The 26,019-nt window shown below is 57.1% G+C and overlaps 1 protein-coding gene across 1 annotated transcript in view; it reads left to right on the top strand.

Annotated features, from left to right (window-relative positions):
- The window catches only part of CCDC187 (coiled-coil domain containing 187), a 40,819-nt gene extending 15,101 nt beyond the window's left edge, over positions 1-25,718 (top strand). Inside the window, exons 11-27 of the mRNA XM_053573833.1 lie at positions 2,321-2,433; positions 5,869-5,966; positions 6,225-6,338; positions 7,424-7,548; positions 7,671-7,762; positions 12,459-12,535; positions 13,268-13,395; positions 14,314-14,401; positions 16,050-16,196; positions 16,944-17,107; positions 18,541-18,686; positions 19,344-19,423; positions 19,614-19,683; positions 21,834-21,961; positions 22,380-22,489; positions 22,999-23,072; positions 23,496-25,718. Coding sequence (XP_053429808.1) covers positions 2,321-2,433; positions 5,869-5,966; positions 6,225-6,338; positions 7,424-7,548; positions 7,671-7,762; positions 12,459-12,535; positions 13,268-13,395; positions 14,314-14,401; positions 16,050-16,196; positions 16,944-17,107; positions 18,541-18,686; positions 19,344-19,423; positions 19,614-19,683; positions 21,834-21,961; positions 22,380-22,489; positions 22,999-23,072; positions 23,496-25,660 — 3,919 coding nt within the window. The 3' untranslated portion in view covers positions 25,661-25,718. The remainder of the gene's footprint in view (positions 1-2,320; positions 2,434-5,868; positions 5,967-6,224; positions 6,339-7,423; positions 7,549-7,670; positions 7,763-12,458; positions 12,536-13,267; positions 13,396-14,313; positions 14,402-16,049; positions 16,197-16,943; positions 17,108-18,540; positions 18,687-19,343; positions 19,424-19,613; positions 19,684-21,833; positions 21,962-22,379; positions 22,490-22,998; positions 23,073-23,495) is intronic.
- Positions 25,719-26,019: the final 301 nt, after the last annotated feature.

Genomic DNA, 26,019 nt, shown 5'->3' with positions numbered 1-26,019 from the left:
AAGAGACCTTCCCCAGGACTCGTAGACATGTTGGGTTTCCTCTCCTGAAAAGCTCCCCTTTGCCACCCCAAAATATCCCTCCACCCAGTCACCTGCCCGGCCTGCTTTCCTTCTCTTGCTGGAGCAGGCCGGAGTCCTTGTCTGGGCCTCCTAGGGGCCAGCAGCCCCTCCTGGTCCCAGCCCCACCTGGCCCACTCACTCTCCTGTGGCCCCTGCGCGCAGCTTGTGGACCACTCCCAATCCCCTCCCCTCTCTGTCCTCAGACCAAAGCCCCTTGGGCAGGGAACCTAGGCTCAGAAACTCTGTGACCCAGAGTTGGAGTGCAGGTGTCAGGAGGCCGGGCCATGGCTGTCTCAGTGCTCAGGTGGCTGAGGGTGCGAGAGCAGGTGGCATATGCAGAACTATGGCAGAGTGAGGACTGCCGTCTGGATGGCCGTCACTCACAGAGTCCAAGTTGGGGGCTGCTTCTGCTTCTGAAGTTTTCCACATCTGAGGGGAGGGAGCCCAACGTGCCACCTCCAAAGGGGCTGCCCTTCCCCCCTTCTGCTGGGACATGTCCCTGGCTTGGTGCCACCCTGCCATCCTTTGGGAACCCCACCACCCTCCTCTCCTGAAGCCCCCTTGACCCCAGGGGATAGTGCCTGCATCAGATTCTGATGTGCCCGTCCCGCCCCCATCCCGCCTACCGCTGGGCTCCCTCCAGTCTGTGGGACTGAACTACTGTGACCAGGAGGGGGCGCCATTGGCCTGATGAATCCTCTGAACCCCAAACCCATCCCTGCCTCTCAGCCCTTGAGGAAAAGGCAGGGGCCTGAGAATTTTTGAAGAGCTTAACCTTAACGGCCCAGGCCTCCAGGTGGACCAGCACTGGTCTGCCCACAGGCCCAGATCCTGGCCCGAGGTGTTGGTGTTTTTGGCACTGCCTGGGCTCCACGAGGCCGGGGTTCCCGCCCAGGACATTTCCACCTGGGGCCGGCACTGGGTGCCGTGACCCTCCCCCACCAGCTCTGTTGAGGCTGAAGAGACAGCAAGAGGTGGAAATCATATTCATGAACGTGGCTCAGAAGGACCCCGCTCTTGGAGAACAAGGATTAGGGAAGCAGCTTGGAAGCTTGCTGGGCACTGTCAGTGCCTGGGGCAGCCAGGAAAGGGGACCCAGATTGTTCCCTGTAAAATAGCAGTCCATTCACCCCTTGACAGGGCTAGGGACCTTGGGGTTATGTGTCCACTGTTTAATGGTTCTGGAGGCTGCGTCTTCACCAGCTTCACGTGGTGAGGGACCCCAAGGGCTTCAGCTGACAGTGTGCTGTCTTGGGTGCCAGGATGCCCCGCTCACCGTGGGGTCTCTGGTCTCAGACCCAGGGCTGCTCCCACCTTCTGGACCTCGTGCCTGAGAGCTCTGGTGCTTGTCACCACCATCCGCCACCCTGCAGCACTGTGGGCAGGGCCTGGGCAGTTAGGTCACTGCCATCCCTGGGTGCATAGCACCTGGTCTATAGCCGGTGCATGGCAATCCCCGAAGGGGGGCCACCTGGCTGGGCAGCATCTTTAGCCACCTGTGGGCCCCTGGTGAGAGTCACAAGATTGGCAGGAGGCTGAGCTCGCCTCCGCAGGTTCAGCACATGCCCTGCCTGCATACTCATTTCATGACCCCAAGTCCCCTCCTCTCAGCTGCTATTGCCACCTGCACTTGGTGTCTCTCCCAGTTTCCCTGGAATTGCTGCCACCTGGGGAAGGGCCCAGCACCATGTCCAGCTCCTAGCCCTTTCAGCAGAACATGCTGACCAGCCGGGCTAGGACACAGGTATCCCAAGTGCAGCCAGGCCTGCCTCCTCAGTCCTGCCCCAAGTACTCACCAGACGGTCACCCACCAGCCACGGGAGCTGGTGCAAGGCAGGTGACAGTAGACGTGGCACCCTGTTCCTCTCTAGGCCTAGTGGACAATGTCCTTAGTAGAGCACAAAGGTGACTGAGATGACATGCTGGGAAGGGTGCTCTGGTCCCAGCCCAGGGCCTGATGGTGACCCCAAACCTGACCATCCATGCTCCTCCTGGGATGTTGCTGGTTCCCGAGCCTGAGTGCAGAGCTCCCAAGTGAGCAGACCTGGGGCTGCCACTTCCCAGATGAGGGCTGGCTGTCCTCAGCCCGCCACTGTGCCAGGGACACTATGGTGCCTGCGAGTATCCAGGTGCTGCCAGCCCACCGCTGCCTTGCTGGCCCCTCGCGTCCCACCCTGGACACACTGTTGGTGTGTCTCAGACACCTGCTAAACACTGCCTGCCTCTGCCTCCACTCACACTAGTGCTGTGTACCTCCCAGCTCACTTGGCGCGCCAGCCACATCCAGCCCCACCCGGAGCTCCCTGCTGCTGGAGGAGCTGCCGCTGGCCAGAAGGGCAGGCTCTGTGAAGCCCTGGAGAGTGCGGAGCTGCGGTAAGGGCGAGCCTGAGGACGGGCCCTGGGCTGGCTGGTCGGGTGGCCAGGGAGGTCCACTGGGGACCCCCTCAACTGCCTAGCACTCCAGCTTGGTTCTGCAGGGTAGACAAATCTTTCTCCAGGTGGACAGCATCCATACAACGGTATTAAAGTTTTTTGGAGGCTTTGGGAGCCGCTGCCTGCTCTGTGCTCTCGTCACGCCTGTCGCGGTGGGTTTTGGTCGGATGAGGGTCACATGCTCATCTCCTGAACAGCCACGCTTCCTGCGCCCCCTGTGCAGCTCCAGCCACCACACAGGGGCGTCCTTGAAGTCCCATCAGCTTGGAGCTGTGTCTTTCCATTGGCTGCTCCAGTGCCTTTGTTTCTGGGCTGCAGATGAGGACACCGGCTGTGGAGTGCCCATGCCTGCCAGCCACAGGTGGTCCAGAGCACACTGGTCCCCAGGCTTGGGGGCATCGTCCTGGCAGCAGCACGAGGGCTGCACTGTGGGGACCTGCCTCCAGCTGGAGTGGGCGCTGCCTCCAAGAGGCAAGGGGCCCCACTTGCTATCTCATCGTTACCTGTCCATTGATGTTCTTCAAAAGAACAGTCTTGAGCGTGAGGAACAGTGCTCACGAGGCCCCTCGGCCTGGAGCAGCCTGGGGTACAGTCTCACCTCCTTATGGGCTCTGCTGGCCACAGAGAGGCCTGTGGGGTCGGTGGCCTGAGAAAGGCCTGGGGGCAGTTAGTAGAGCCCCAAGCCTTCTGCTGCAGGGGTGGGGGGCTGCAGCCCTGGGCTCTGGGCTCCCACAGGCCTGGGTTCAAAGTTGACTTCTCCTTAGCCTGGCCCTTCCTGAAAAACGCTTCTCAGGGCTGGCTAGGCAGCATCCTCCCCACCCAATAGTGTCCTCCCCGGCTCCCAGAGGCTACCCTGGCCACTGTAGGGTGGCTCTTCTCTGTGGACTGGCAGGAAGGGCAGTGTGCGTGTGTAGATGGGGTCTGTCAGGCTCACGCCGAAGCCCACTGAGAGAAGAGGGGCCCGTGCCTTGCCCCTGACTCTGGGAAAATCTCTCAGCCTGGGCAGGGGGGCTGCTGGGGATGCTGCAGGCTCAGTCCTCCAGACTGGGTAATGTTCAATCGTTCTGGAGGCTGGAAAGTCCAAGATCAAGGTGCTGGCATCTGGCTGGACCTTCATGCTGTGTCACCCCTGGGAGGAGGACAGGAGGGAGAGACGGTAGCACTGACCTACTCAGGGGGCTGAAGCCCTCCCAGCCCAGTCACTGCTTGTGGTCTGTACCTCTTAATACAGCTATAATGGCAATGAAATTGCGAAGTGGGTTTGGTGGGCAGGGGGGGAACAGACATTAGAACCAGAGGATGGCCTCACCTCTACTCAGCAAGGGTGGCCCAGGCATCCCGGGTCAGGCTGTATCTGGGCTCTGTCCAGCCCTCATGGATTTGCAGACCGTCCTTCCTGGAGGCTGGCTGGGCAGAGGCTCAGCAGTGTGAGAGCCTGGGGCAGTCCCGGACTGTGGGAGGACAGCCTCCTCTTGGCCAGGACCTCCCAGGTGGTGAGGTTAGGGTCAGGCTCATTCACCTGCTCTGGGTAGAAGGTGCTGGCAGCCTCAGAAGGACAGGTTACAGTTGGCTGTGCCATTACCACAGGAAGCAGCACTGCCCTGTGGGACCTTCTAGGCCTCAATGCCCAGGCCAGAGCTGCCCAGTGGACCTTCTGGACTTAACATACTGAGCCCATGCTGTTCTAGAGAACGTTCTGTGGTGAAGGAAATGTTCTGGCTTCTCGGCTGTCCAGTATGACAGCCATCCTGTCATTGAACAGTGGCCAGTGTGACTGAAGAGCATAATTCTGCCATTTTTGCTGTTGCCATTTGTTTTGATAAAGCTGATAGCGCCGGTATTCCCAGGTGGCCACCTATCCAAATGCATCCAGGCTGGGCGCTGCAGACTGCAGGATGGACTTTGCACTTTCAACTTTTTCTCTGAGTTTAAACAGAAACAGGTGTGGCTGCTGGCTGCAGCAGGGTCCTGGTCTGGGGTCTGGTTTCCTGGGACCTAGTCGTCATTGTCACTGTTGGCAGCAGTGTCAGCGGCCATCACATGCTGAGCATTATTAAACTGTGTCATTGGGTCCCTACAGCTGCCAGGCGCCGTGGTGTGGGGCTGGTGCTGGAATCTTGGGCTCCCCACTGATTGTCACTAGAGGAGCTGGGAACTCACTAGGGTGACTTCTGTAGTCCCTGAGGGCCACCAGAGACTTGGCCAGCCAGGCCTATGCCCAGTTCAGGGACAGCTCACTTTCTCCTAGATCCACAGCTCAGGCTGGCTCAGGGACATGTGGCCCATGCCTGGCCTCGTGGCATGGCTGGAGATAACCAGAAGTTCTCCCTTCTCAGGCCCACGGCTGGGAGAGCTGCAAGGTTCTCGGGCCTCTGGAGCTCCTGGTGCCAGGAAGAGGTTGGGGGGCTGGGGCACCTTCTCTCAGGGATACTACACAGAAATAAGGGATGGTTTTCTTCCCTTCCTTCACAAAGGAACTTCAGTTCAGAATAGGCACCTAAACCCAAACCAAAACATTTAAAAGTGTCTTCACTTCCACTGTGGCCAGCAGGTGCTGGGTGGGATGGGGCTCCACGGGTGACTCCACCTGCTTGGCAGGCACCAGGTGGCCAGCACTCCTGCTTCTTGCCCGGCCTTGGTGCCCCTGTGGAAAAGCCATGGACTGTCCGAGCTGTTGTCCATAGCTCCTCAGCCGCCCTTGCCATGAAAAGCTGCACCGCTCTGGTCTGGGGAGGGGAGCCAGGCTGCGGAGGTCTGAGCCTGGGCAGGGGAGCAGGGATGCTGGCCGGAGGCCTCTGCACACCCGTCAGCAGCACTGAGGAGCTTGTCTGGTGCTTCTGCTCATATCCTGAGCAGCCCCAGAAATTCTGAGGACAGCCCTCAGATGCGTGGCCTCCCGTCTGATCATCAGCAGCGCCACCCGCAGAGTGCTCATTAGAGCATCTCCTGGATCCCCACACCAGAACGGGACCCCATGCCACCACAGAGGCTCTGACTGCGTAGGGGTTTGTCCAAGGTCACTGGCAAATGCTGACAAAGCCAAGACTGGGACCCAGGTCTTTCTGGTGGCAAAGCCCAAGGCCTGGGCCTCTGTCGTCACCATAGCCCCAGTTGTTGGTCCTAGAAGGGGTTATGGCCAGGGTCAGGTGGAGCAAACCTGGGACAGGAGGCAGGGTGAGGAGGCTGCAGCTCCCTGCTCTGCCCAGCTCTCCTTGGATGGGCTCTTGATGTAGTCGGTGCTAGCCGGCCAGGTGCCTCCACACCTTGCCTCTGTACTTCAGTTTCTTTGCAGGTCAGGAAGCTATGTGAACCTTCTGCAAGGGGAGGCCAGGAATCCCCAGGCCACTCAGCTGCCCCCTCTCCATGGTACTGTAGGTCAGAATGAGCCTGGAGAGCCTCATCCTGGAGACCCATGTGCTGGACACCTTACTGATCTCCAGCGGAAGTCCTTGACCTTTCTTGAGTCACTGAAGGTGTGTCCCAGGCCAGTGACACCTGCGTCCCCTTTAGGCCTCTTCTATTGGGGGTCAGCTGGAAGCAGCATTGTCCCCCTGAGGCTGAGTAGAAGAGTCTCCAACTCACAGGGTTATACAACTGAGAAACGGGAGGGGGAGCTCAGAGGAGGGGAAGGCCCTCCCAGCTGGGAAGCCCCGAGCAGGACAGAATGTTGGGCCAGCCGAGGGTGGCCCTCTGTGACACTGGGGATGCTGAGACGTGGGCTCTCGCTGCAGATGTCCCAGCAGAAGCAGGGGAAGGCACTGGCCCTTCTGCGGCAGCGGACAGAGCTGGAGGCACTGGAGATGCAGACGGTCCTGGACAGGCTGCTTTTCAGACGCCAGCTGGAGGTCAGCAGACATCCCTGAGGGGCATCCCTACCCCCTGCCTGTGGGAGGTTGGGTGGAAAGGACCAGGCCTGGGAGGGATGGCAAACATGCCGTCGGGGGACCGTGGGCCCTGCCCTCACCAAAAGCAGTGTGCCAGAGACCAGCATGACAGGCAAAGCTCAGAGTAGAGACAGGACATTTGGGCCACCAGTGTCCTGGGGTCACCTGCACTGGAGGTGCACCTGCCTAGGATCAGTGCTGGGTCACAGATAACTGTGACCCTGGCTTTTTTGGCACCAAACCACAGCCTGCAGTTCCTCAGGGGAAAGGAAGGGGCCTGGCGTCTCCCTAGCCTGCCTCTACCCAGCCTTCCTGAGCCAGCCCCGTTTGACCCTGTTGAACAGGCAGCTCTCGCCTTGGGGCAGCTCTGCTCCAAGTCGGGGCAGCCTTGTATCTGCCCCCACAAAGGGGAAGATGGCACCCAGGCCTGGAGGTTGGTGGCTGTGAGCTGGCTGGATGTGACGGTCCTTCTGGAAAGTGTTGTCTTCTCCCCTGTGTCTGTAGCCTGTGACCGTTGGTGGGATGTGTTAGGGATGCTCCCAGGACAGTAGGGGACCCAGAGGGAACATGAACAAGTGCATGTGCTCCTGAGGGTCACACACACAGACACCCTAGACCCACAGTGGCACAGACACACCCGGCCTGGTCCCTCTTTCCCCTTCTCCTTCCTGCTCCCTCTGGGGCTCAGGACCCTGGCCCTGTTCCTGCCAGGCGTCTGAGCCACAGTTGGGCCCAAAAGCTGGGGTTCCTTCCCAGGTTCCTCTTTGCAGCCAACCTCTAAGCTATCCCACTCCCAGCCCCACGCTGTAGCCCTGGCCTCCCTCCATGTCTGCTGGGCACCTGCCACCCTCCCGCCCATGCTGCATCCAGCCCTCTCTGGGAAGCGGGGAGGGGCTGTTGGCCCCATCTGGAAGATGGGCAAACAAGGCCCTGAGGTTGGAGACTTGCCCGACATCAGATTCCTCCCTGGGAGCCTGGCTTGGCCCAGTGGTTGTGACACCGCCTGCCAGGTGTCCACAGCACAGGCCTCCTCCCTGTCCTCACAGCAGCTGATGGAGAAACACTTGACCCATTCCAGACCAGAATCGGCTTCAAAGTTGGAGCAGCTGCCAACTTGTGGGGACCTAGCACTGAGCACAACCTCTTGGAGGCCCGTGACAGCCAGACCCAGGTGAGGTCAGAGGCTGGGGCCAGCCACCCCTCGCAACCTAGGAGAGGGTGGCAGAGGGATGTCTGGGTACAACACCAGGTGTGGGCACTGCAGGCACTATGTCCAGTGCATTTTCTCACCAGATCACACACACCCCTGGGCACAGACACTGCTGTGCCTTCAGAGGGTCCCAAGGAAGGATGGGAGAGTGTGGTTGGCGGGTCAGCCGCTGCAGGTGAGAACACCCTGAGCTCCCCGCCTCCCTATGCCCAGCAGCAGGCAGAGCGCCTGGCCAATGTGTACCCTGAGCAAGGGTGTGTCTGGGTCAGGCACACAGTAGAGAGGCCCAGAAGGATTGGCAGAATTGGTATTTAAACCAAATCTATCTGATGCTAGAGCCTGTGAGATTAACCAGGGAGCAGCACCCACTCTGGCACTCACTGAGCCTGGGGTAATTAGGTCAGACAGCAAGGGACACGAGGTGCCCATCTCCACCCACATACACTGGGGGAAGGTGACGCTAGATGAGTGGTCCAACAGCAAGGGAGAGGGCTGAGGCAAGTGGGAAAGGGTGTGGGATTACAACCTCAGCCTTGCAGGGTTCCTGGCAAGTAGTCACAGGCTGTTGGCCCTGCTCTGGGACAGGTAAGTTCTCTGCTCCTCTGCCCCACTCCTGCTGGCCTCCAGGGTGGTTGCTTCCATCTCTCCAAAGCCTGGTTACAGCCTAACTCGGCCTCTTGGGGAATGGAGACTCTGCCTCTTTCCAGGCCTGCCAACCTGCCCCCTCTCTCCCTTTGGGTGGCTTTTCCTGGTGACCTCTCACGTGTGGGCCTAGAGAACATTGAGTCCAAACTCCCCTCCCTGTGTAACTTGTGTTGGCAAACAACGCTCTGTGCGTGGGGCAGGGTGGTGAAGCCTCTGAGAGGGGCTCGCAGCCCTTGGAGTGGTCACAGCATGTGGGGCATCCCGCCAGCCTGACGGAGTTGCTCCGTGGGGCCCCTGGTATCTGCTTCTCGTTTAATCTCATCGTGGCCATAAAGCCTATTTGTCTGATTTGAATGATGTTGAGACTTGGGTTTTAGCTGGAATATAGTCCACGCTGGCAGATGTTTTGGGAGCTCTTGACGAGAACGGATGTCCTGGTGTTAGGTGGCATCTTCTGTAAAGTCAGTTAGATTGTGCTGTTCCAACCTGCTACAGCTTGGGGGCCTCCTGCCTGCTGCCCTGTTATTAACAGGGGGGCTCTGGAACACCCACCTGTAACCTGGGCCCATGCTGTTCTCTTTGCAACTCTGTTCACTTTTGCTTCGTGTATTTGGTGGCTCTGGTATCAGGCACATGTTCAGGATTACAATGTGCTCTTGGTGAACTGGACCCTTGTTACCCGGCAATTTGCTTTGCTCTGAAGTCTAGTTTGTCCAATACTGTAAGAGCTGTACAGGCTGTCTTTTACCTAGCATTACGAGGTGTCTCCTTTCCCATCCTCTTTACTTTCATTGTGTTTGCCTCTTAGTATTTCAAGTGTGTTTCTTATAGGCAGCCTCTAGTTGGATCTTGCTTTCTAAAACAATTCCATCTGGCAACCTTTGCCTTTGAATTGGGGTACTTACACTGAATGTGATTTCTGATGTGGTTAGTGGTGTTTATTGTCTCATTTTTGTTTTGTTCCACTTGTCTTTTATTTTTTTCTGCCCCTTTTGGATTAAACGATATTTTTTGGATTCCATATACCTCCAGTGTTGGTGTGTGAGCTATAAATCTGCATTTTACTGGCTGTGGTAGGGTGGATAGCCGCGCACAGTCTGTGTCCCAGTGACATTCCACTACTTCCTGCCACCTTTCCTTGTTAAGCATTTTATTTTCAGTGTTTTACAAACTTTACGATGCATTGCTAGTATTTTGTTAAACAGTCTGTTATCTTGTTATAAGTCTTTTATCTATATTTATATCTCCATATAGTCACCATTTTATCATTTCTGGTATTTTTAATTTTTCTGGTAGTTTTCACTAATCTAGATTTCTAATTAGCATCGTTTTCCTTCTGCCCGAAGGACTTCTTTTAATATTTCTGGTAATGTGTATCTGCCTGTGACCGTCTTTTGGCCTCGTGTCTAACGACATTTTCATTTCAGCTTTGTTTTTTGACATGTACTTTGCTGAATATGGAATTCATTTTTTTCTTTTGGTACTTACAGACGTATCCGTACATATCATCTTTTTGCTTGCATTGTTTCTAGCAAGAAAGCTGCTTTCACTCTTTATTCTTCTGTCCATAATTGCATCTTTCTTCTCTGGATTTTTTTTTTTTTTGAGAGTCTCTCTTTGTTGCCCTCAGTAGAGTGCTGTGCTGTCACAGCTCACAGCAACCTCTAGCTCTTGGGCTTAGGCGATTCTCTTGCCTCAGCCTCCCCAGTAACTGGGACTACAGGCACCCGCCACAGCACCTGGCTATTTTTTGTTGCAGTTCGGCTGGGGTTAGGTTTGAACCCACCACCCTTGGTATACGGGGCCAGTGCCCTACCCACTGAGCCACAGGTGCTGCCCTTCTCTGGATGCTTTGAAGACTTTCTCTTTGTTACTGGTTTTCAGAAATTTGATTATAATATACTTTGATATAATTTTTCATGTTTCTTGTTCTTGGGGTTTGGTTAAGAGTCTTAGACCCGTAGATTTATCGTCTTTAAATTTGGAAAAAGCCACTATTTCTTCAAACACTTTTTTGCTCCTTTTTCTTCTCTCCTTCAGGCACTCCAGTTACCTGTAGATGAGGCTACTTGAGGTTGCAAGCTCACTAAAGCTCTTTTTATTCTTTTTTTCCTTTCTGTTTCCTTTTGGGTAGTTTCTATTGCTGTTTCACAATCATTAATCTCTTTGCTAATGTCCAATCTGACATGAATCCCTGCCCAGTGTGTTTATGTTTTTCATCTCAGGTGGTTTAGTTTTCATCTCTAAAAGTTTTATTTGAAGCTTTTCTTTTTATCTCTTCCCTGATTCTATTTAACTTTTTAAACAAAATATAGTTATAAAAGTTTTTATGTTCTTCTCTGTTAATTCTAACACCTATGTCAAGGGTGGGTCAGTTTTTAACTATTTCCCCTCCTAGGGATGATGTTTTCTGATTTATTTGCATACCTTCTGGACATCATGAATTTTACCTTGTTGTGTGCTAGATATTTTTGTATTCCTATCAACATTTTTTTTTTTTTGAGACAGAGTCTCACTATGTCACCCTTGGTAGAGTGCTGTGGTGTCACAGCTCACATCAACCTCCAACTCTTGGGCTTAAGAGATTCTCTTACCTCAGTCTCCCAAGTAGCTGGGACTACAGGCGCCCGCCACAACACCCAGCTATTTTTTGTTGTTGTTGTAGTTGTCATTGTTGTTTGGCAGGCTGGGGCTGAGTTCAAACCTGCCAGCCCTGGTATATGTGGCCGGCGCCCTAACCACTGAGCAATGGGCGCCTATCCTCCTATAAACATTCTTTTTTTTTTTTTTTTTGTAGAGACAGAGTCTCACTTTATCACCCTCAGTAGAGTGCCGTGGCATCACACAGCTCACAGCAACCTCCAACTCCTGGGCTCAAGCGATTCTCTTGCCTCAGCCTCCCGAGTAGCTGGGACTACAGGAGCCCGCCACAACGCCCAGCTATTTTTTTTTTTGGTTTTGCAGTTCAGCCGGGGCCGGGTTTGAACCCACCACCCTCGGTATATGGGGCCGGCGCCCTACCCACTGAGCCATAGGCGCCGCCCAACATTCTTAAGTTTTGTTCTAGAATGCAGTTATCTGGAAGTAATTTGAGCCTTTCAGGTCTTCCATTTATAGTTTGTCATTATTATTATTATTTTTTGAGACAGGGTCTCACTCTGTCACCCAGGCTAGAGTGTGGTGGTAAGATCACAGCTCACTACAGCCTTGAACTCCTGGGCTCAAATGATCCTCCCATCTCAGCCTTCTGAGCAGCTAGGATGACAGATGTACACCTTTTTGTACGGATGAGGGTCTTGCTATGTTTCTCAGGCAGGTCTTGAATTCCTGGCCTCAAGTGATCCTCTATCTCAGCTTCCTAGAGCACTGGGATTATAGGCATGAGCCACAGGGCCCATCCAATTGCTTTTATGTTAGGTGGAGTCTGTATTAAAATGATAATATTTAATATATACTCATAATGTTGGTTATCTTGTCTATTATCTTTTATCTCTTGTAATTGCAAAAAGTTGAACCTGACTTGAGCATTACAAATTTAATAGCTTTTTCTTTCTTAAAATGTGTGTGGCACCCTCATAGATGCATATAATTTTTTTTTTTTTTTTTTTGCAGTTTTGACCAGGGCCGGGCTTGAACCCGCCGCCCCTGGTATATGGGGCCGGCGCCCTACTCTTTGAGCCACGGGCACCACCCCATATAATTTTTTTAGTTGTTTCAGATGGGATGACAAATCCAAAATCCAGTCCCTTTTACTCTCTCTTTGTAGGGCGTGATTCCAATCCCTTTGATAGTATAGGCCTCCTTTTCCCATCACACCCAGAATGAGAGGGTGGTCAGCAGCAAGATGGCTGCTCAAGCTGGGAATCTGGGCTCTGCTGTCACCCTGCCACCTTCTTGGTGCTGCCCTTACACAGCCATTCTTCTGTCTGTGCTCAGTCTCCCCTTCTGTGCAAGCAGAGCAGCTGGGCTGTCATCCCTGAGCTCCCTATTACTTTTGGTCTGGTCTTTCACTTGATCAGTGGGTGTCACACACTGGAACTTCACATCTGGAAAAAGGAGCCTTTTCCCTCTCGTGTGGCCTTATGAAGATCTGGTACTGTGAGTCAGGGGTGGGGGCATTAAACTGACATCTTACTTTTGTGAGGCATTCCTTTAGGAAAGGCTTGTGGATACGGGGGCACTCAGACCACCACATAACCTGACCATGGCCTGCTCTCTGTCCTCAGAGCTGGGGAGGCCTGACCAAGCCCCCTCCCCGCTGCCCCAGGCCAAGCTCTGCCCTCCGGACAACACTACCCACCAGGTACAGGGAGAAGTCCCCTGGGGGGAAGGGGCACGATTTCGGGGTCCAGTATGGCACACTGTCAGCAGGCCTCAGACCTTAATTCTCCCTCCACTGCATGGGCAGTCAGGTGTCCAGGTCTGCCTCTCCTGGGGCTGCACCTAGGGTGTCTCCACTGTGGGTGCTGCCAACACATCACCCACCCTCCAGCCAACAGCTACCTTACCATCCCTGGGTAATAGGGGAAGGCAGGCATTGTACTTCAGGCAGCCTGGCCCACATTTCAGGGCAGGTGACCAGGCCTTTCTGGAACCTACTAGGGCACAAAAAAATACATGGATCACGGCTGGGAGTGAGGCCAATATGGTGAGGACCCCAGCTTCCCTTAGGGAGCTCACATGGGAGTGGGACACGCCGCACAGGGAAGGTGGGCAAGGCATAGGGACGAGTGAGGCAGGCAGTCTGGGAGGGCTTCCGGGAGGCGGTGGCCTCTTCCCCAGGGATAGACGGCGTTCCACCCAGATGAGGTGGGACCACGAGAGGCCAGTCTCTGGAACGGCCTGGACACTTGGCAGTGACGCGGCTCCGTCGGTCTGCCCATCCCAGTGGAGCCCCGAGAGGCCAGTCTCTGGAACGGCCTGGACACTTGGCAGTGACGCGGCTCCGTTGGTCTGCCCATCCCAGTGGAGCCCCGAGAGGCTCCCAAACCCCCAGCCGGGAACTTCCGGAGCCTCTAATGGCTTCAAGCTGCAGATGCTGGAGCAGAGCTTGCGGGAGGAGGAGCTGCACTCGCGGCACCAGGCCGCGCTGCTGCGCCTGCGCGAGATGGCGCTGGAGGAGAAGACCCGCACTGAGCTGGTCTGGCTGGAACATCAGCGTGGGTGAGCGCATGCGCGGCGCCGGCCCCTTCTCCTTTCTCCCCTCGCCCATCCGCCCACCCCTGACAGCGTCTGGTGAACAAAATGTTCCTATTGAACTAGTAATAGCTGTTTGCAGAAACTAAGCTAAGGCAGTAGCAAAATGCCCCAAACCAAACAAAATATAGCTGCCCCCAGTCCCACACCTCTAAGATAATTTACTCGCGTTTTCCAAGGTATCCTGCCGGCTGTTTTTTTGCTTTTTTTTTTTTTGGCAGCGGCTGGGTTTGAACCTGTCACCTCCTGCATACGGGGCGGGGCCCTACCCCTTTGAGCCACAGGCGCCGCCCCTTGCTGCCTGTTTTTGAGGGCGGTGTGTACACGTGGCTACTGAAACGTTAGACAGGCTGCATGTACCGTTTTGATTTGAGATTTTGTTGAAAATTCAGGAAAACTTTTCAGGTCACTCCATACCTTGTAACACGAAGGGAGGGCCTGTCTAGGGCATCAGTTGTCTCCCCGAGATGGCCCTGAGCATCCAGGGAGAGGATTTCCTTAGGGTAGATACACAGAGGGGAAGGAAGGCCCTTGATGCCCCCAAAGTGGCCTGCGGAAGGGCCACTCTGACTAACATCCTCTGGGCAGCATAAGCCAGGCAGGGGATGGCAGGAGGGCGCCGTGTGGATGCCCCTGCCTCTGCACCCCAGAGGACCCAGGGGCTGCTCCCTGCCAATCTTTGTCTCTGAGGCCCCAAAATGGTCGGGGGGGTGGGAAGAGTGACATCCTGGGCTGGGGCTGCTAGCCACCCCAGGCCCTCAGCCTGTGCACGCAAGACTACTCCTCCCCAGTGCTGTACCTCATGGGGGCATGCTGTGTCTGGGACACTTCACATCTCTTGTGGGGACTCTCACGATTGATGGTGGTCTTGCCACTTCCCCCCAGGTGTTTGGGCAGCAAGGGAGACAAAGCCATGCTGGCCACCCTGTCAGAGAAGCAGCAGCAAGCTCTCAGCAAGTTTGAGAAGGAGCAGGTAAGGGCTGCTGTTGGCTTGGGCTGGAGACAGTGAATTGATAAGCCTGCCAGGCTCCAGGGTCACACAGTACCTGGCGGTTCACAGGAGTTATGTAGGGGCTGAGAAGGCTTCATGGCCAGGGTCGAATGTGGCCCTGTGGCCCTGTGATCCTGGCTCCAGGCCAAACTCAGCCTCTTGCTGGGTGTGGCCTCAGGGAAATTGCTCTTTCCTCACTGGGAGGGGAAAATAGCAGAGGGCACAGGGCAGCCAAATTTACCCAGGGTGAGCTTTCCCAGTTACTGTGAGAGTGGTTTCCGCAGGTGGAGACCGGGAGAATCACAGTGTGTGCACTCAGGGCTGGGGGTCAAGCAGAATAATCCCAGGATGCCTGCTAAAGAGGGGTATCCATCAGCTGCTGATTCTGCCTGACCCGATGTCACCTCCAGGCCAGGAGGAAGCAGACCCCTGGGGAGAGTTGGTGTGGGGCACACATGTAGCAGGGGGATGGCGGGGAGTCAGGGCTATGCAGGCAGCATAGAGGGAGGGTGTGGGCAGAACCTTGGGACCCAGGATGAGGACCTGCAACCTCTTCACCACAGGCCCTCACTAGTTGGGGCCGTGGGGCCAGGGCTGGTGTTGACACGCTGGGTGCGGGTGAAGAGTCTGAGGCTTGGGGGTGCAGGACCCCCATCCTGTGTGTGCTGGGACTTGGGTGGGGGTGGGGGGCATTCCAGGCAGGGAGCAGCAGGTGAAGGCCCAGGCTGCAGGCCCAGGCTGCAGATCCACAGGGAGCTGTGGGCCTCCCTGTCTGAGCATCTCTAAGCTGGGGTGACAGTGGTCTCACTTGAGGGGTGGAAATGAGGGTTGGATGAACTGGGCTCTCTGAGGCACCTGTCCACGTGGAAATATGCAAGAGGAACACAAGTGACACTACAAGGAACAGCCTGCCCATGGGACACAAAAAGGGCTTGGAGGGGTCAAGTTGTCATGAGGCAACAAGGTCCTGGCAGAGCAGGTCCTGCCTGGGGAGCACTGGCCAGAAGGGTGGCAGGGGCACCACCATTGGGTAGGGCTGAGTGTTGTAAGGAGTAGAGACACTGCACTGGGTTCTGGGGGTTGGGCCTCTGACCACCGGGGCCTGGAGGAGAGACCTTGCTCTGGTTCACCTCAGTTTCCTGTCCAGCCTAGAAGACCACCTGGCAGGTAAAGGCCTGAGTATGTGCTCCGTGTAAAGTGACTGGGCTCAGGGGCAGTGCCTCAGGGAGCAGCCTAGGATGGCTCAATAAAGGGACGAATTACAGAGGTAGGGGCGGTACCCAGAACCTGGAGGGCACTCGGGGAGTGAGCACCCCACCCTCTTTCCTGTCTCCTGCTGGTGCCTCTTTGAGCAAACCCAGAGAAGCAGAATGTACTGACCGGACCGATAACAGGTGTTTTCAAGACCTTAGATAAGGCAGTAAAGTACCCCAAAAATGACCCGCTCTGGTGTGGATGCTGCCACATGAAGCCCAAGGGGGCCTCCTGGGCTGAGCATGAGAGTGGGCAGAGGGCACAGTGCGAAAGCTTTGGTCCTCACACACCCCTTCACATCCAATGGCCTTTTCTCACCCCGTGTGAGCTGGTGGGCCAGGGGTTAACCTGCCATCTCCTCTCTCGGCTGGTTCAGAGGGAGATCCGGCACCTGAGGAATGTGCAGCTGTTCACACACCGAGATCGGAAGCTGCTCTTGCAGCATCAGAAGGCTGTCCTTGCTGTGCAGAGGACACTAGGCCAGCTGCGGCAGGAGCTGCAGGCCACGCCCAGGCTGCTCCAGGTGGGTATAAAATCAGGTAGAGGGACCTGCTGGGGGTGCAGGTGGAGGGCAGGAGGGGGTCTGTCTGGGTCCTGGGACAGAGCCAGACTTCAGTGGTCGTGGAAGGTGGTCCAGGCCCAGGGAGTGTGAAAAAAGGCCCTGGTGGAGGTGGGGAGCCCCGTGGGAAGGAGGGGAGGCCAGCTAGGGGCACTGGTGGAGGTGTGGGTGAGTCGGGGGTCTCTATGGGCCTGAGGTGGGAAGGAGAGTGTGACCTGGGGGTCCTCAGGGAGGCCAGCGCCTTGGGGACCCCAAACAACAATGGCATCCTGGGAAGGGCGTTCTTGCTTCCTTTCCTGCTGGCCGGAGGCCCAGGAGAGGCTATGTGAACAAGGGGTGGGACACTGTCCCCAGGGAGCTGTGGGCCTCCCTGTCTGAGCATCTCTAAGCTGGGGGTGACAGTGGTCTCACTTGAGGGGTGGAAATGAGGATTGGATGAACTGGGCTCTCTGAGGCACCTGGCCCAGGCTGGCCTGCAGGAGAGGGACCCAAGCGACCCAGTCTCAGAGCTGAGACTCTCGCCTGCACCTGTCCGCAGGGGAGCAGGCCCTTGGCAGAATGGGATGTCTGTGCCCACTGGTAGGAGCACACAGACCAGGTGCTTCAGGCCACCCTGCTATGGGCATGGCCACATGAAGGCCTCCACTCTTTCTGAAGAAGAGCTAGGCCAGGGGTGGCCACACCAGGCTCACACCATGCTGGTTCTCACAGTGTTCCAGCCCTGAAGTCAAGGCCACCCGTGATGAGGGCACTGGAAAAAGCCAGCAACCTGAGGGGCTGGCACCCAACTCTCCGTGTTTCCTGACACCACCCAGGCCTGGCAGCCCCACCAGCCACCACCCCTGGAGAAGTCCTGCAAGCTTGGAGGCCACACAGTGAGTTGGCTCTGGTGCTGCCAAGGGAATCCTCCCCTGCAGGGATGACCACCTGCTCGCTCACCCCCCCCAGCCCTGCTCAGGAAGGTGCAGGGACATTGAGGGCACTGTGGAGACCCTGCGGCCCTGTGTTGGGGGCAGAGGCCAGAGCTAGCACCCTGGGAGGGGCTCTGGTAGCTGCTGGCACACTCCCTCTGCAGTAGGGGTTGGGGTGTGGTCTGGGGATGGTCCTCCCCTTGGAGCCCATATCCTCACCTGTTAAGTGGGGCCAAGGGCCCAGACTCCCAGGGCTGCTGTGGGACACCATGGGGCAGAGAGGGGGATGGGTCTAGCTCGGAGGCAATGTGACATGTGTGCAGCTGCTGGGCCCCCCTCCTAGGGCTGGTATGGGGCTTTTCTGCTGGTCAGCTGTGGCCCAGCTTTTTCTGAGGCCTGGCCATGTGACCATTTGCCTTGATTTGCAGCAAAAAGGACTCACGTGGGATTGGGTGAAGGTCCTGCCCAGGCTGTCATGAAGCAGGGGGAGGGGTCTGATGACCAGTGCCACCTGATCTCAAGCTTGCCTGTGGGAGGAGGGGCTGCTTTTCCCCTCCCAAGAGCTTCGTGGCTCCCTTTGCTGGAGCAGCTCTTGGGGAGGCCCTTGAGAACTGAGGAGGTTCCCTCTCCTCTGAGCTTTGGCTCCAAGGCCTGTAGCCCATCAGACTGTCACTGCAGAGCCCCCAAGACAGCAAGCTGAGTGGGCAGTGCAGGCCCAGGAAGCTCTTCCCTCCTTGAGGAGTGAGTGGTGGCCCTTCCCCAACACAGCAGGGCCATCTTGGCCCATTCAGCCGCTGTCCTGGAGCAGTTCCCAGATAAAAGTGGGGATGACCTGGTCCAGTAGTCATGTTGCTATTGATTACAAATCCAGAGAGCCATTGAAAAGGGCTGTCACCTCTTGGTACCCAAGAGTTTGCTTAGAGGGCTGGAGGCAGGCGGATGGCACCCTGAGATAGGCATAATAGCTATCATGCTCAAGGTAGCAAGCAGGGTGAGCAGTAAGTCTGGGGATGCACCGTGACCCCCGAGACTCCAGCAGGGGCCCAGTATGCACAGACATGGTGCTACCCCAGGCCAGGTGGTCAGTCTTGTGTGGAAGTCTCAAGGGAGCACACACTGGAGGGTCACCCCCCACCACCACACCCAGCACTGTACCTGGCTACTGTCATCCCCACAGCAATGGCCCCACTGAGGGGCAACAGGCCCTGCTTGGGAAGTGCTGGGTGAGGAGGGCCAGAACCCAGTCTCTGCTGGGCTGCTGACTGCAGCTGCCCCTGGATGTACCATGAGGTTGTTCCCAGGGACAGGGCCATTGTGGAGGGTTATGATTGGGGCTGGTCACTCTGGGTGGGAGCAGTCAGGGAAGGGGGTCACCTCCACTCAGCACCACCTTGCAGGCTGCCCACTGAGCTGCAGGACAAGACACACCCACAGACAACTTCAGACATGGATGGTAACCTGCAGCCTGCAAGGCCGGCGTGGGGACAAGACACACTCAACACCCTGGGCCAGCTGGTGGACAGTGGCAGCCATATCGGCCGAGGTGACCGGGCAGGGCAATGGCAGTGGCCAGCTCCAGGATGATGGTCACTCATTCAGTGAGCCCCTTGGGGCAGCATCAGACTCAGAGTCAGACACCTGTGTTCCGGCCTATCACACCCATGTGTGACGGGGCACTCTGAGGCCTTCCTTTTTCCGCATCCCAACACAGCAGAGCATGCAGCCTGCATGTGGTAGCTGAAGTTCCCAAGACACAGAGAGAGGGGCCACCATCTGGAAGCTACCCAGACAGGCTCTCCTGCTTTCTGAAGGGGTCTTAATGAGGCAGCTGCTTGGAACTGCCAGGCAGGCCTCAGACTGGGGCCCAACAGTTCTGCTTGGAGCCTTGGCCCAGGGTGGAGGGAGGTTGGGCCAGGGCTGCTTGCCATACTTCCCAGGCCCAGGGCTAGCAGCCTCTGGGCACTTGGGCCTCTAGGCAGGGGACATGGTAGGGCAGAAAGCCACATGTGGCCCCCCCCACTGTCCCTGTCTCCCATGAGGTTGGCTTGTTTGCTGTCTGTCCCTCCAGGGACAGTTCTATATGGGATGGCACCCTCCCCCCAGGCCCTGAGCACTGCAGCCCCACTGCCCTCAGACACTCCAGGAGCACTGCCCACAGCAGGTATGACTGATGCTGGCAACTTGGAACTGTGTCTTTCAGAGCCTGGGGAGTGGCCTCATGTCCCTCTTTGGTGCACGAGCTCCCTGGATGTCAAGCAGCTGCCAGGCCCAGCCTTTCAGGTACCTTCCCCCCATATGCCTGTTTCAGGGACCCCACCCCATCCATCTGCAGCTGGATCGTGGTTGGGACCCTGGGTGCCATTGTTTCCTTGGTTCTTGGGGTCCTGGCAGGTTCCCAGTCAGTTCCTAGCCCTTGGTGCCCACTCCCCAGGCAGCTCTGTGCCACATCATCTCTCCTCTTGTCAACCAGGCCTTGGTGGCAGAAGAAAGCCACTCTACAGACCAGCAGTGGCCTCAGGAGGTGAAGGAGCTGCCCCCAGGTAAGCCCCCCGGAAATGGCTCGTGGGCACCCTCCGTGCGGATCTTGCCAGAAGCATTCCTCATGGCCAGCGGATTCCATCCCAGGCTGGAGCCCAGCTGCCAGACAAGGACGGGGAAACCCATGAACACCAGAGGGGAAGGGTCCCAGTGGCCCCCCACGCTGGCCACAGACCTAATCACAGCTCGAAGATTGGCAGGCTCTGTTCCTTATGGGAGGTGATATGGCAGCTCTGTGGGGAAATTAAAAGTCAGAGCTCACTCTGATTGTTTTAGTCACAGCTTCACATCATTTATCTGGAGCAGAGTTTAAAGTATTTGGAAACCCGCATTGCTGGAGCATTGTGGTAGCTAATGTGTGCATAGCACATTTTCCTGGGGCCTCACTGAGAGCTGAGCCCCTGATTTACAGGGGGGTGGGAGGAGGCCTACTGTGGTGTCTCCAGGGCCTCAGGGCTGAACCGCAGGGCTACAGGGCCCAGGATGCCACCACACAGTCCCCCCCCCCAGCCCTAGGAGTTCCTGCCTCAGTGTCCACCCTTCAGAGCATGAAGGGCTGCATTCACACCCAAGTTTGGGGCTCCCTCAGTCAGGGTCCAGGAGAGCAAACCTCTGGTCAGCTCAGTTGAAGTGGGAAGAGGTTAGAACCGCATGCAGTGGTGGGGTGGCCCCCGAAAGCTCGCCATTGGGGCTCTCCAGTGAAGCCCAAGGTGTGGGGAGGCAGATCACCTTGCCTGAGGCACATTCCCGTGACAGTCCCTCTCCTGGACTCAGATCCAGACAGGCTGCTGTTCAGGCTTCTGTGGCCACTGCACATGTTTGCTTGGCTTGGAGCTGCCCTGGCTGTTGGCCTGGCTCCCTGCTGCTGCAGCTGTGTGTGGCAGCCATTGGGCCAGCTGGGCACCTGCATTCTACCCACGGACTCTGGTTGCTTTCCGATAGATGCCCACATCACACCATCCTGCAGACCAGGGACAGAGGCCCAGAGAGCTCCAGCTACCAGCCCCTGCCCACAGAGCTTGTTAGCAGCAGGGGCTCACCCTGGACCTGTCTTACCCCAGCACTACCTGCTCTCAGGTCAAGAGGCTGCTTTTGCGGGGCTCCCTGGGTGACACCCTATCAGCTCTCTGGGGGTAGCCCAGCTCCTTCTAGGGAGACTTCCATCACTTCAGCCTTCACCCTGGGCCGTGGACTGGAGGGCAGGTGTTCCCATTGGCAGAGGTTCCATATGTCTGGGCTTCAGACAGGCAGCTCAGGTTCCCTTAGGCCAGATGGCCTTGGGGCTCCGTGTCCCTGCACCTGCTGGGTCGCAGAGCAGAGCGGATGGTGCTATGATGCATATGCAGGCCCAGTGCTCCTGGGGAGGCTCTGTGGTGTCCCCGTCCCCTTTGTCTCTACTTTGCTTACCTCCCAGCTGTGCTGGTTGTGACCTTGCCAGCACTGGCACTTGGTATCAGAGGCCTGTCCTCAGCCTCACACCCCATATACACATCCAGGCTGGAGGACCACCTGTGGGAAGAAGATAGTTTCCCAGCCTCATGAGATAGTTTTTCCCCAAAGTAGGGCAAGAGGTCTCTAAATTTAAATACTTTTTCTAAAAGCTTTTTTTTCTGGGATTGCGTATCACTAAGTATCCAACATCAGATAATTTTGGCAGCAGACTACCTTGTAGATACCAACCAAATACTACAAAAAAGGCTGGGCGGACAGTGCCTATGGCTCAAAGGAGTAGAGCGCCAGCCCCATATGCCAGAGGTGGCGGGTTCAAACCCAGCCCCAGCCAGAAACTTCAAAAAAAAAAAAAAAAGGCCCAGGCACGCGGTGGATCATGTCTGTAATCCTAGCACTCTGGGAGACCGAGGCAGGTGGATAGCTTAAGCTTACCAGTTCGAGACCAGCCTGAGCAAAAGCAAGACCCCCAACTGAGGCAAGAGGAATGCTTTGAGCCCAAGAGTTGGAGATTGCTGTGAGCTGTGACACCATGGTACTCTACCCAGGGTGACAGCTCAGTCTCAAAAACAAATACTACAAAAAGCATCACGTCCATTTTGAATTTTAAGATCTTTTCATGTGGCTTCAGAATTCTCAGGAGCCACTCCCTCTGCTCTCTGTGTCGGTGCCTGCTAGTGCTGACAGTCCCTTTGCCCTACAGGAGACCCTCAGACCAAGCCCAGCCCCTCCTTAGCAGAAGAGAAGCCCCAGGCTCTGATGGGCAGCCACGCTGGACAGAACCAGCATTCCCAGGATGGAGGGGGGCCTTGTGGTCCCCAGGGAGCCAGTGTGAGTTGGGCTGTGGCCATACAGGCCTTGCTGTATGGGGCCCTGCTGCGTGGTCCTAGGGGATGGGATCACCCATCACGGGAGGGCTTTGTGGGCCTCTGAGGCCCTCCCCGTATATTCAGATGACTCAGACACCCTGATTCTCTGGGTCTTGCCCCAAGACGCAACACTTGGGCATAAAAAGCGACGGTCTTTTCCGTGGCAGCAGGGCCCTGGTGTGTTACAGACTCTCTTAAGCCTGCAGGGAAGAGGGGTGTCTGGTGAGTGGGGTTCTCCACAGCTCTGTTCAAAGGGGTGACCTTTATTTCCTAACTGTGGTCACTGCAGGTGCAGGGGCGTGGCCCATAGCTAAGGGATGCGGCCGGGCCCAGCAGAGCCATAGCATGACAGTATCATTTCTCTGTTGTGTTTCTGGCAGGTGGTTGAGGGCAGCACAAGCCGAGAGCATTTGGGGTTGGGGCTGGATTTTGCCAAGAACCCCATGGAGGAGCCCCAGGAAACACAGAGCTGGTGGTCAGAGGATCAGAGGTGCAGAGCCCAGGCTGCCCAGAGCTGGTGGGGCCCCTGAGCATGGGTGGGGCACAGAGACGTGGAGACAGGTTCAGCCAGGGCTCCCTGTCCTCTTGCTGCCAAGTCACACCCTTGACCTGGCCTGGCCCAGCTACGTTCCTCCCACCCCTGGGCCTTCCTGACTCTGACCCACTTTCAGAAACAAAGTGACCTGTGAATCAGCCCAAGGTCTCACTGGGCCCTACCATGAGTGTGGCCTTCCAAGCCCTCTGGGAGTGGTGGCCACTCATCTCCTCCCTAATCCTATGGGGACTGAGACCAGACGCTCCTAAAGACAAGCCCCTGAGGACCCTGTGCTCTGAGGTCACCTCCAGTGGTGGCAGAGCACTGGCTGGGATGCTTCCCAAGAGTGTGGGAGTTGGCTGACCCCCTGTGGGGTTGCCAACAGTGAGCCCTGGGGAGAAGGTCAGGAGGAGGGGCTCCCTCCTAGGGCACTTTCCAGAACTTCTCCACAAATGTGCTCACAGGATGGAGGCCTGTCTGCAGGACCCCGGCGTCGCCTCTGCCTGTCTGGACGGCACTTCACAGGCTACCTTCCCAGGTGATGCCCCCCTTCTTCAGCCCCATTCCTCCCCAGCTTCAGGACCACCAAGATCAACTTCTAGGTCAGGGCCAGGCTTCTCCTGGAAGCACTGCCCCCAGGTTGCCACATCGGAGGTGGTTACTGGAACTGTCCCTTTCTCAAAACCAGGCAGAGCCAAAACCACTCAGTTTTGAAGGGCAGCTGTGGTGCTGAACTATCCTTGAGGCTGGGAAGTGTCCACCAGAACATGACCCTGCCATGTGGGGTGTATGGGGGTGACTGCTGGGTCAGAATCAAAGGGACGAGACATGCTGGCACCACTGACACTTTTCCTGCCACTGTTGGGGTGTTTTACCCAGCCTGGGGCCTGGGATGTAGGGGGGTCTTGGGTGTAGAGTGTGACTGCTATGGGCTCATCTCCAAACCTGCCCTCTTGCGCAGCTGCTGTGGGCCTTGAGGAAGAAGCACCCCCCGCCCAGTGCCAGAGCAGCCCACTGCCCCGGCCCACTCCTCCTGTGGACCCGGGCCCCATGTCTGCTTCCAAACCCTGCCCAGGGTCTCCGGCCTCCTTGGCAGGCTCTGTGAGTGGCCAGTCCTGCCCCTCTGTCCAGGAGTTTCAGAAAGCAACCGCCATTCTGGTTCAGCTCTCAGACAGCTCTGCCTCCCTGTCCAGCCTGGAGGCTGAGGATACCCCGGATGAGGACCTCAGCAGGTCTGGGGAATTCTCTGCTCAGAGCTCCGGGGAAGAGCCTGGCTCACCTTTTTCCTGGGGGCTGCACCGGGGTGAGCCTCAGCAGCGAGATGTTCCTGGAGGTGGGGGGCAGAGGCGGGGCGCCTGTGAGGACCTGGCTGGTGGGGGCCACCTGGAGCCAAAGCAAAGCCTCCTACAGCCAGGCTGCCCACTGCCTCTCCTGCGTGTACCCTCCCAAGGGTCAGGGTCGGAGCTGTCGGAGGCCTCCAGCAAAGTCTGGGATGAGGACAGTGATGAGAACCTGCTGGAACCCGGCACGGGTGCTGAGTCAGTCCTTGAGAGCTCCTTGCAGGCAGACAGCTCATCTGGCCCAGAAGACGCTGGGAAGCCCCAAGTGGCTCTCCCCTCACTGGGCTCTGGGGAGGGGCAGAAAGCACCTGGAACCCACGAGAGCCTGACTGGGGGATCAAATACAGCAAAAGCTAAGCAGACATCCCCTGAGGCAGCCTGCACTGCATTTCCATTCAAAACCTTCCCCAGAGGTGACTTAGATGTGTCCTTCCCTTCAAGGACCTCTGCACCAGCAAAGGCAGATTTGTGCAAAGGAGGAGAGATGCTGCCTCCCTGGGCAGCAGCTGGCCACCCGGAGGGGGCCTCGAGTGCAGACCCCAGCTTATCCCCCCTGAGGAAACCCCCACAGGCCATGCCTGGGCCTGAGGTCTCTGGAACCTTGCAGGCCCCTCCTGGGGATCACAGTGGGCTGGCACCCCTAGTAGCTGAGGACCAGGCACCTGGGCCCTGTGGGAACGATGCCTCGCCTGTCCTGGAGGAAGCTGGTTCCCTGCTTGCTGGGGGTGGTGTGGCTGAGATCCTGTCTCACGTTGACAAGGTGCTGTCCTATAGCAGTTTCAACCTCCCATCCTCCGTCCATTGGGAAGCCCACCTACCCCCACCTCCTCCCACCCCCCAAGCAAAGAGTGACCTGGGAGACCCTAGCCCAGGCTCTGGAGACTTCCCCTCCCCACCCGAGGAGGCCATGTTTCCTGGGGGCTTACTGGGCACCCAAGAGGAGGACATCTCCATCACCACCGAGGATTTGTCCTCGTTTGAAGAGGACCTGCCAGAGGCACCGTCCCCAGTACCCCAGGAATTGGGGAATCTAGGGGCAGCTGGACAAAGTGGGGGCCTTGAGGACGAGCTGGCTAAGTCACATCCTCTGGGGGGAAGTGAGGCTACAGGCAGTCGGTGTGAACTGGTTGGTTTTCCAGGGTCCCCCTGGCATGAGGGATCAGGCAGTGTCCGCAAAGTTCTCCCAGGGCCATTGGCACAGCCCTTGACTCCATCCAGAGAGGCTTGTGTGGCTGGAGAGGGTCTGTCAAGGCTGTTGGTGGCTGGTGCCATAGACATGCTATTCCTGGAACCTGATTTGCACACAGAGTCTCAGGCTAACATGGCCCTTGAGGAGGCATCAGACCATCACAGGGAGCCTTGGGAAGGGGTGCAGAGATGTGAGGGTGCAGAGGGCCAGGTAAGTCCACAGCCTCTCTTAGTGGACCTGGACGTCCCCCTGGACACTGTTTCACCTTCAGCTGTGTCCTTGGGCAGCCAAGTCCACTTGGCTGAGACCCCTCTCAGCACCCAGGTTCCCAGAGAAATTTTGAGTGAGAGCAGGGAAGCCCCTCCCCCAGGCAAAAGGCCTATGGTGGCCAGTGGACAGGCTGGGTTCCTTGGGTGGGCAGGAAAGGTGGGAGAGGGACCTCTGAGCCACTGGACACAAGCCCAGCCCGGGGCCAAGGAGTCACCTGGCATGGCAAGGGAGGGGGTGGTGGACCTGGTCTCCACCCGGCTCACCAGGAGGGTTCTACAGGATTCCTTAGCAACTCTCTCGGCACTGGCCCCGAGGGACAGCCCCTAGCAGTGCTTTCTGAGATATCTGTAAGATGTGTGCGCCCATGTTAGTGCTGTGTAGACCATGTTTGCTGTGTAGACCGTGTGTGTGTGTGTGTGTGTGCACGCGCGCGTACAGAGCAAGAGGCTCCAGGAAGCCTGGGCTTGGCCTGGCTGTGCAGATGGCCGTGTGGATCAGCACTGCCGGGCAGCCCTCCGCTCCTCCCGCTCCTTGGCTTTGCCTCTGGGCAGAGGCTCTGCTGCTTCTGTAAGTCTTTGGAGAGGCTTGGACCCAAAGGGACACAAACACAGTGGTCATGTGGGGTGCTATCCAGAGGCCACTGGTCGAGAAAATGTGAGGAGGCCGGGAGGTTGCAGAGAGCGGTC

Source organism: Nycticebus coucang, chromosome 2, assembly GCF_027406575.1.
Source record: "Nycticebus coucang isolate mNycCou1 chromosome 2, mNycCou1.pri, whole genome shotgun sequence".
Lineage (NCBI taxonomy): Eukaryota > Metazoa > Chordata > Mammalia > Primates > Lorisidae > Nycticebus > Nycticebus coucang.
Note: the sequence above shows the minus strand (reverse complement) of the source record. Positions and strands in the feature narration are given on the sequence as shown.